This window comes from Barbus barbus (genome assembly GCF_936440315.1).
Source record: "Barbus barbus genome assembly, chromosome: 35".
In the NCBI taxonomy this organism is placed as follows: domain Eukaryota; kingdom Metazoa; phylum Chordata; class Actinopteri; order Cypriniformes; family Cyprinidae; genus Barbus; species Barbus barbus.
The window spans coordinates 1,074,418-1,085,000 of record NC_136763.1 but is presented as its reverse complement, the minus strand read 5'-3'; the positions used below and the strand labels follow the sequence as shown (position 1 = coordinate 1,085,000).

Sequence of the window (10,583 nt, the reverse complement as noted above, 5' to 3'; positions counted from 1 at the left end):
TGTTTGTTGGTTTTTATTGTATTTGTTATACTTGTATTTTTTTAAATAGTTTTTGCCATGAAAATAGCCTAAGATGCTGACATGGCATTAAATAAATATTCTACTACTACAAACACACACACACACGTACAGGAGTATGGAATATATATTTCTAAAAATGTAGTATTTATATAAATTAAATACACATAATTATGTAAATAAGTATTTCTACAATTTATATATATAAATATACATTTTGTAGAAATACTTATTTACATAATTGTTAATATATAAATATTTATTTCTCTAACTTTATATGATATTTATATAAATATATTTTAAAAAATTATAAAATTTATAAATATTGAGCAGTGTTGATGACCTTTGACCCTTGTGTCTGTGCAGCCCTTCGGTAATATCCTGAATCTGGTGCCTCTAGCGGAGAGCGTGGTCAAACTGAACGCCGTCTGCATGCAGTGCTTCAAAGAAGCCGCTTACACTAAAAGACTCGGAGCTGAACAAGAGGTGAGGACAAAAATCCCTCCAGATGACTGAAGAATTGTGCCGTCTGGACAAACTCGCGCTGCGGTCTGACGGTGTTTTACTTTCGCTCCGTGTCACATCCTCATTCTGTCAGCAGAAGTGAGACCTCACGGCATCTTGTGTTTGGTTTCCTCAGGTGGAGGTGATCGGCGGAGCTGATAAGTATCACGCTGTGTGTCGAGGGTGTTACGGAGGGCTCGCGGTGTGTAAGGAGAACTGCGATCCGCAGAGAGAGGAGACGCTGCCGCATGTGATGGCAGGAAAACAGCCCAATCAAAGCGCTCCACGAAAACTCTTCGCTTCCCTTCATTTATGAAAATATCTCATCACTGCAAAAAAATATTTTCTTCCTTGGTATTCTTGTTTTCTAATATAAATATCTAAATTCTTGAATCAGGATGGAAATCTTTTTTTGCAGTGTATTACAGTAGCACTGTTACTACACAGATTTAACTCTCTAGAGTGACAATTTAGCACCTGATTTGTGTGTTTGCTTGTATTTTTATGTTTTTTTGCTATTGGTTTCTTTGTATATAATAACTTTAACCTTTAGTTTAAAGCAGGTCCAGCGAAATTTGGTGTGTTTGTATTTTCAGTTTTAAAACGAGTCAATCATTTGTACATAAAGGATTTTAAACTAATTTATAATTGTGTAACAGAACACCCAGCTGACACCATGGAAAACTGCCAATATGTGATGTATAGTGATTAAAATGGGAGTAAATAAAGGGATTTGGTATGGGTTTTCAGTGTTGCTTTTCGTGTGCATGTTACAACAGAAATATTTTTGCATTCATGCATTTAGCGGAATACAGGATAAAATTCATCAAAGAGCCAGAAATATTTGTAATATACGAACGTTGGGTTTGTAGGACGACTAGATGAGATGCAGAAGTCTTGTTTTCTGTGAAATTGATCAAAATTGACGTTTATGATTAAAACAAATATATGCAAATGGTCTCAGAAAAATCTACTTAATAGGAAAAAAACAAGGTTTCTTTCCACACTGACAGATCATTTGTTCTTGTTTTAAGCATAAACTCAATTCATTTTATATTTGCATTTCAGGTAAATGGACCTTGATTTGAGGATGTTTAGATATTTGTATTTGGAAAACAAAAATGCTGAAGACTTTTTTTTTTGCAATGCAACGCCATGGCTTTATGAATTTAAAACTTTATGCTTTGATTAAAAGCTTTTTAAGGCCTAAGTCTCTGAAAGGGCAAATTAAGACTTAAGACCCACAAAAACCCAGTTCATAGATATCTAAAAATGACATTTCTTATCCAAGCAGTTGCATTTATTTATTTTTATTTAGAATACCATTGTTTTTGTTTTTAGCTGCACTTAAAAAAAAAAAATCTGGTTATTCAGAGAAAACTGAGTTTAAAGACAGCAACAACAAAAAATGTAATCTGAAGACGCACAAAAATTAAATGCTAAACCCATTAAGCAAACTGCAAATCAAACATTGAAAATAAATCAATGAATTTCTGATTTTTTTTTCTAAATGCACATGTGTAATGGATAAAGTTCAAATCAATGCTGCAAGGCTAGTAAACCAGAAAAACAGATCAAACAGCACCAGAGATCAGCATCACAGTGTGTTTATGTAGATCAGTGAACGTTTTCACATCCAAAACCAGTCCCTCGAGAATCAGTTTTTTACATTAAACCAGATGTTTTCAGATTTGGAAGCAAATAAAAGCACCATAACAGCCTCATTTACAACCCAAAACCTCCATTGCAGCTTGACTGGATGTAATCTGGTAACTACCACGTTTCTAAAGTGAATAGCACAGCTAACACAATTAGTAAACGGGGTCAATGGGCTCTTTTAGTTTCCGCCACATTCCTACACATTCAGCTGGGAAAACGTTAACAAAACACACAAAAGCTGCAGTGATTCCAGTGTGAGCAACAGACCTGCTCCACAATAACTTATTGTTTTATTCCAGCTCATCAGTGCAAATCTGAATTTATCTACAGCCACATAAAAAAAATAAAAATATTTACACATTTAAGGCCACATGTAAGATACCAAACAGCCTCCTATTGGCTGCCTGGGGCGTCACGTGACCTGGTATTGTGTTTCAGGTTTCTGTGCAGGTCAGGGGTCAGTAGATAGGTGGCTTATAGCTGCTCTGGTCGGATGGGTCAGGGTTCGGTGAGATGGGCGGCTGCTGGAAGATGTCTTGACCGGTGTTCTGGAAGGACGGATATGTGGGCGGCGCGTAGGTGGTGGGATACGGTGATGTGGGGTCCGCTGGCGGATCGGTGTAGTTCTGGGTCATGTCTGTAATGCCCTGACGAAACCTTATCAGGGCGAAGTACGTTAACGCTCCCTGAGAAGATGAGAGATTCGACTGTCAATCAAGTGGGTTTTGAACTTAAAGGGTTAGTTCACCCAAAAATTTAAATTAGCCTGTGTTTTACTCGCCCTCGAGGCATCCTAGGTGTATATGACTTTCTTCTTTCAGACGAATCCAATCGGAGTTATATTAAAAATTGTCCTGGCTATTCCAAGCTTTATCATTGCAATGGATGGGTGTTTCTGTTCAACAGTCCAAAAGAAGTCAAATAAAGCGTGTTCATCCATAAAGTACGTTCATCATCACCTCATTCACCAGAACTGCTTCCGCGTATGACAGTTAGATGAAGTGAGAGAGAAGTGTTTATTACATTTGAAATATGGATATTTTTCTTATAAAAACGCATGGATTCGCTACGGGAGGCCTTTATACACACCCTGGAGTTGTGTTAGGCACATTTTTATTATGGATGCATGCGCTTTATTTGACGTCTTTTGGACTGTTGAACAGAAACACCCGCTGACTTCAATGATAACACTTGGAAGAGCCAGGACAATTTTTAATATAACTCCAATTGGATTCATCTGAAAGAAAGTCATATATACCTATAGGATGCCTCGAGGGTAAAACACAGGCTAATTGTCATTTTTGGGTGAGCTAACCCTTTTATAATAGTCAAGGTTTTTTATAAATTTTGTTTTTTGCAAGACACCACAGGAGAACAGGGTGAAAATGTGAACCAATCAATTTCACTATACACACTAATCAATTTTCACTATACATATGCACATATATATATACATATATATATATATATATATATATATATATATATATAAATAAATAACCTAAAATTATTCAGACACCAGATATAATTTTTTACTAGTGGGTGCAGGACCCTATAGTTCATTTATGTAAGGGAGGATAGCAAAATAAAGTAAACTCTGACATATTATACCCCAAAATTCTTCATACATTGGACCAGTAAAATTGATAAAAAAATTTATTTGACACTTTGACCTGAACATATTTTGTTACATACCTTTCTATCAAACTTATCTGACATTATCAAGATGAATTTGTTCTGACACTGTTATATTTATATTTTATCAGTCATATTTATATTTTATTACCATTTTCTAAACTATAGCAAATAAACTCTCATAATGTGAGAAATTTTGAAGGTGTCAGAATATGTTTACATATGCACTAATTTGCATTCTTCAGAAAATAAATATGAATATTGGATAAAGCCAGACTCAAAATTCTGGTTTGATTTTGTTGACAGGTTACAGTCAAAGGTTTTTACTGAGGGGATTTTGGATTTCTCTTTTTATCACTCCAAAAATCTGAAAATACTGTCAAGAGACAGTAAATAAACATTTTCACCATGTTTTTAGGAATAAAATGTTGTATAATTCTGTGTGATCAATATATGCATAAACCCCACAGTTAAAACCTTCAGAATATAGAGAGGAATAAAACTGTAAAGTTTGGTGTATGTAAGTGCTGTTGAAGTGCAGGAAAAAACTTTTATAGATATGGATTGGAATTGAAAACTACAGACGCAAATTGAGAAAGTTTCATAAATTAAACACTTAAATGTGTGTTTTGGATGTTCTCTGTCCACTACTCTGAAGGAAGAAATGTTATGGATGTAAAATAGACCAGTGCATGGAAAAATTATGATTTTGCCTGTAGTGTTTCATCTTATTGCAGTTTTTCTATTTGAGTCTGTAAATTACAATAATATCAGTTACAATGTATATATCTTTAAAGGCCATGAGTTTGTTTCTCCACTTCAGCAGCACTTAAATACACCAAAACTTTCAGTTTTATTCCCATCTAAAGATTGAAGTTTTTTTACAGAGGGGATTTTGGATTTCTCTTTTTATCCCTCCATAAATCAAAATAATGCCAGCAGACAAAAAGCAAATATATTTTCACCATGTTTTTAAGAATAAAATTTTGTATAAATCAGTGTGAATGATATATGAACAAACCCCTCAGTAAAAACCTTCAGATTATAGATATTAATAAAACTGTAAGTTTTGTTGTAAGTGCTGCTAAAGTGGAGAAACAAACAAATTTTCAGAAAACGACTTTAAGCAATTGCATTATAATTAATATTTACAGACGCAAATGGATAAAGTGTCAAAATAAAACATTTAAATGTGTATTTTGGATTTTTTCCTACTAGTATGAAAGAAAACAAGTTATGGAAGCAAAATATCACTCAATAATTCAGAAAATACTGTCAACAGCCAGAAAAGAAAAAAAAAAATTGGAAATAAAATGTTGTATAAAATCAGGTGAATGATATACAAACAAACCCCTCAGTAAAATCCTTCAGAATATAAATAGCAATAATACGGTAAAATTTGGTGTATGTAAGTGCTGCTAAAGTGGAGAAACAGACTCATTTTGAGAAAATGACTTTATGCAACTTTAGGCAAGTTGAAGTGGTTTTATTGAAGTAAATATCCATCAGTTCATCAGACAGATCACACACACTCACCCACGACACGATGGAGAAGAATGAGAAGGCGATGACGGCGTGGGCGGCGTCTGTAGGGATGCCGCTAATGTCTTGGGTCTTTGACCACTGATCCGCCGTGAAACAGAAACACACAAACCACAGGAACGTCCAGACACCTGATCAACAGAGAACACAGACACGAGTCATGACCGTTTCATTGATTAGACAATCAGAGACTCTTCAGACAACAAATCAACCATGAAAGAAACCGTTCACACACAGAAAACACAGAAGAAAAATCATACGGGTTTGGAATGGCATGATGACAGAATGAACAGGTAAAAAAAGGTTGTATAAATCAGTGTGATTGAAATATGAACAAACCCCACAATAAAAACCTTCAGAATATAGAGCGGAATAAAACTGTAAAGTTTGGTGTATGGAAGTGCTGCTAAAGTGGAGAAAAAACTTTTAAAGAACTGTATTGTAATTGAAATCTACAGATACAAATAGATAAAATGTCTTAAAATAAACACAATAAACACTCGTATTTTGGATGGTTTTTTTCCCATTAATATGAAAGATGACATGTTACAGAAGCAAAATATCACTCAATATATCAGAAAATACTGTCAATAGCCAGAAAAAGAACTACATTTTCATTATATTTTTAGGAATCAAATGTTGTATAAAATCAGGTAATTGATATATGGACAAACCCCACAGTAAAAACCTTCAGAATATAGATAGGAATAAAACTGTAAAGTTTGGTGCATGTAAGTGCCGCTGAGGTGGAGGAAAAAACATATTTTGAAAAAAAACAACTTTAAGCGACTTCAAAGATATGTATTGTAATTGAAATCTACAGACGCATATAGATGAAGTGCAATAAATTAAACACTTGTGTACTCTGGATGTTTTAATTTCACTAGTCTGAATGATCATTGGGTGAACTATTACTGCAATAGTATTAAAATATATTAATATTAAAACAAAAAGTTGACAAAATAGGTCAGTGATTAAATTAAATAAACTTTGGTTACAAACCGTGCAATAAGGGGGCTGAGCTTAAAGTGATTTAAAATAAGACAAAACAAGCATTAAAATATCATAAAACAACAAAAATCAAGATAATCCATATTTTTTATCCATTTTATATACGTTTATCTTTGAAGAAACTTGGAAAATCTGGATATGAGGAAGCCTCATTTTAAAAGATTTCTAGACCTGGAAAAGTCATGAAATTAATAGAATTTTAAAATACAACAGGCATTTTTATAATAAATGTATATTTATCTAGTTTTGCCAATCTCTAAAATATTTTTTCAGGTAGAAATTGTGAGTAAAAATATTTTTAAAAACCCTATTAAATTATTCATGAACAACTGGAAAAGTCATCTAAATTCATTAATTAAAAAGAGCAGGAACCCTGAAGAACATTAAACTTCATTAAGCTTTTGGAATGTTGAAATTGAATTATTTGATTTTATTTTAATTATTATAATTTTGGATTATTTTAATCTACAGAGACTCCTGGTTTATATTTGGGGACTATGAATATGATTGTGGATAATGGCCTTTTAGCCAAAATAAAATGCAACCAAAAGACTTCACAATCATCATTGATATATGGGTATCATATACAGTTTTTGTTATGAATTTGAATAAGAGTTAATTTTAGATTTTATTTTCACTTTAATTTTAATTAAAGTTTTAGTAATTTTGTAGTAGATTGTCATTTTTATTAGTTTTTTAAATGTCTATATACCATGTCTATAATATAAATATATTTAATATATAAACATAACATAACATATTTTATGAAATATATACATGCATGTGTGTGTATTTATATTATACATAATAAATATACACAGTACACATACATATATTATGTAAACAAAAACCTTTATTTTGGATGCGATTAATCGCGATTAATCATTTGACAGCAGTAATATACCATTTATTCATTTTTATTTTTAAGTTTTAGTTTATTTATTATGATTTTTCGTACTTAAACTAAATGAAAATGAGAAATGTTGCCATGGCAACTATCTGAAATCAAATATGTTTTTTATAATATTTTATTTTATTCCAGATAATGTTTATTTTATTTCAAGTAACAAATGTTTTTCTTATGGATTGAGTTAACTAGAATAACCCTGATATACATCAACTGTCATTTAAATTAGCATTTTTTTAAATATAAGTGAAAAAACAAGTAGAATTGAAGCGTTTGGCATCTCACACATTCACACAGGAAGAGGCCATCTGAGTGACATGTAAAAAAGAACTTCACAAAACGCAACCAGAGTTTCCACAAACGGAACAGACAGCTCTGAGGAAGCTAATATAAACCTTGATCACTGATGCAGAAACGACTTGAACGTCTCACCTGAGAAGCCCAGATCAGCCATCACCACATACTTCCTCTCCTGAGCATTGCTCATCGAAGGCAGGACCATATCAGCCAATAGGAAGGCGAAGGAGGCCAGGAAGGCAATGACGCCGATACCCACGCCATAATGACAAACCTCTTCATTCCTGTTGAAGACGCACTTCACCTGGGCTTCAACGTTGCTGTTCACGTAACCTTCGGCGGTTATGGTGGAAAACACCACAATGGCGAACACCTGACATGAAGAGAAGTGAAAGCTGCATCAAACATAAAAGCAGAAATAAAACAACCAGATCTTCACATTTTCAGAAGCAACGCTCTCTCTAAATATTAGCTCAGAATTTCCCAATGAGGGTGCAATAAACATTTCTCTAGGCAGACATTTACAGAATTTCACCAAGATTCACCAAGGATTTGAATGTTTGAAAGTGAAGAATTTAAGATAAAATAAGACTATTTTATAATCTTTTTCTTTTTTTTTTTACAGAACAACAGTAATTTATAAGATATTCGTTTTTGTAATTAGAGCACTGAAGGGTGCCGTCAGAATGAGAGTCCAAACAGCTGATAAAAACAATAATCCACACCACTCCAGTCCATCAGTTAACATCTGGAGAAGATAAAAGCTGAGACAAATCCAGCATTAAGATGTTTTTAACTCAAATACATATTCCATAATAATACTTCCTCCAGTGAAAAAGTACATTTCCTCTTGTCTCTCACATCAAAATCCAGCCACATATTTGTTTAGAGCTGTTTTGTCTTGTAAACACTGCTTGATCTGTGCAGATTTCTCTCCTGATTCAGACCAGAACACTTTTTCACTGGAGGAAGAGTTATTATGGATTATGAACTAGTATTTTAGACATTAAAAGTGTCTTGATGGATTTGTCTCAGCTTTTGTGTTCTCCAGATGTTAACTGATGGACTGGAGTGGTGTGGATTATTGTGGTGTTTTTATCAGCTGTTTGGACTCTCATTCTGACGGCACCCATTCACTGCAAAGGATTGTTTGACATTGTCATTTTAGGGTGAACTCACACTTTAATGTTAAAAGCATGTGTCTGTATGAGTTTCATGTTATTGTGGAAGAGCTGCAGCCTTCTGACAAGTGTAATAATTTATATGTTTTACATTATAAAGCAAAGATGCATATGAAATGGATGAGCATGCAGCGAGAGGAAGATAGAAACACAGAGCAGGAAGAGGTCGTGGCCACAGGCCTCCGCTGAAGGGTTTTCATGGCAGCAAATGTGTCACACAGATCAGACAAACTTCAGAATCAGTGTAGCAGAAACACAGAAACGGAGAAGTGTTACGCCGTTCTGTCGCAGGCCTCTCGTATTACAAGCCATCTGCCGTGTTTACATGTCAGCACTGGGACATTCAGTACTTCTGCACTAAATCACATGATGCATCACAGACACAACTAACTAACTACTGACTGAGTGACCAGAGAGACACAACCAAGCACACTGCTGCTGTGCAAATGTGTATGATGCCGTAAACAAATTACCCCGAGCAAATCTAGACATGGCTGACAAGGTCATCTGATGCAGTCTCATCTAGACCAGGACTAGATATGAATCACTCCTTTCTCAGCGTCTATGGAAAGCCCCTTTATATTATATGCCTGAACAGCTAAATTAACCACGTTTACACTAGTGAACTCACAATCTAGCTCCTATTCTGAGAATTTACATTTGAACAAAGTCTCTTTCAAGGGATTTGGCAGATTTGAGGATGTTTTCTGAGATAGAGAGTCTACAAAAGAAGAAGTTAATCAGTAGGATGATTCTGAAACAGTCCGAAAAAAGGCAGATGATTGATTTCTGTCCTGAAATTAAAGCATGCAGATTGACTCTTTTATACATTTACACTATTAAGTCAAGTCATATTTATTTCTGTAGCACTTTATACACATAAAACAGTGTTAATGTTGTGAAATGCATTAATTATGACGCTAAATGGCAGCTGTAAAGCAGTTATTATTCAACTCAATTCAGATTCAGTTCATCAGCAATTATGAAACGACTTTAAAAGCAGCTCTGATAAAGCCAATAATCTGTTTGTTTTCTAAACTTAACCCAGCTACCAAAAATGCATATGTTTTACTAACGTTATGAAAACGTTATTTCTGTTATGTTCAAAACGTCGAGTTTTCTAAATGTTTTCGAAACATTTTTCTTGGTTTATGCAAACATTAAGGAACACATTTAAGGGAACGTTCCATTTTATTCTCATTAAGAGAACGTTACTTTTATATGAAACGTTCTGAAACAAGTAGCGATGGTTAATTCAACTAAAACGTTTCAGAAAAAGATACATAAGTAACATTTTTGAACTTTTTGAGAACATTATTAAATACCAGGTAACTGGTTTTGCTTATAACTTTGACAGAAACTCACGAACGTTTTAAACCCATTTCACCCTGATCCTGCTGTCGATTATTAATCATAAGAAGCTGATGATTTGAGCGTGACACATGTAACTCACCCAGCTGAGGAACCGTATGATAGTTTGAGGCTGTTTGATGAATTTGACTGGATCGAATCCCGCTCCGGCGAGCGAAGCTCCGTACGCCACACTGTTCGACTCCATTGATGAAACACACACACACTCACACACTCTCACACACACACAAGCGACAGCTGAAAACACAACACGGACACACACTCCCGGTGCAGCTGCTTCCTCACAGACAGGTGTCAGATTCGCGAGTGAATCGTTCCGTTAAACCGGATCTTTTTGATGGCGACCGTTAAAACGAACCGTTCAAAAGAACCGATTCGCTAAAATTATTCAAACTTCTCGGCGTTAAGTCAAAATTCAATCAGTTCAGTTACTACAAATCATTATAGATTAAATTAAG

The 10,583-nt window shown here is 34.3% G+C and overlaps 3 protein-coding genes across 3 annotated transcripts in view; 2 read left to right on the top strand and 1 right to left on the bottom strand.

Moving 5' to 3' along the window:
* The window catches only part of LOC306854842 (thymidine kinase, cytosolic-like), a 5,249-nt gene extending 3,775 nt beyond the window's left edge, over positions 1-1,474 (top strand). The window contains exons 6-7 of the mRNA XM_079393090.1: positions 385-504; positions 659-1,474. Coding sequence (XP_079249216.1) covers positions 385-504; positions 659-838 — 300 coding nt within the window. The 3' untranslated portion in view covers positions 839-1,474. The remainder of the gene's footprint in view (positions 1-384; positions 505-658) is intronic.
* The window catches only part of LOC306855257 (pyrroline-5-carboxylate reductase 1, mitochondrial-like), a 251,100-nt gene that overhangs the window by 85,904 nt on the left and 154,613 nt on the right, over positions 1-10,583 (top strand). The window lies entirely within an intron of this gene.
* On the bottom strand, positions 1,665-10,437 carry syngr2b (synaptogyrin 2b). The gene is made up of 4 exons (XM_079392897.1): positions 10,208-10,437; positions 7,709-7,946; positions 5,353-5,489; positions 1,665-2,867 (listed from the first exon to the last, which is right to left on the bottom strand). The coding sequence occupies exons 1-4, from the start codon at positions 10,310-10,312 to the stop codon at positions 2,640-2,642; spliced, it is 708 nt and encodes a 235-aa protein (XP_079249023.1). The 5' UTR covers positions 10,313-10,437; the 3' UTR covers positions 1,665-2,639.

Bases quoted from the DNA above. Each gene is read 5' to 3' on its own strand.
- syngr2b (XM_079392897.1), bottom strand. From the start codon at position 10,312: ATGGAGTCGAACAGTGTGGCGTACGGAGCTTCGCTCGCCGGAGCGGGA. The intron at 7,947-10,207 runs GTGAGTTACATG...TCTTCATGTCAG, and splicing joins TCATACGGTTCCTCAGCTGG to GTGTTCGCCATTGTGGTGTT. The intron at 5,490-7,708 runs GTGAGACGTTCA...TCTGTTGATCAG, and splicing joins GGCTGATCTGGGCTTCTCAG to GTGTCTGGACGTTCCTGTGG.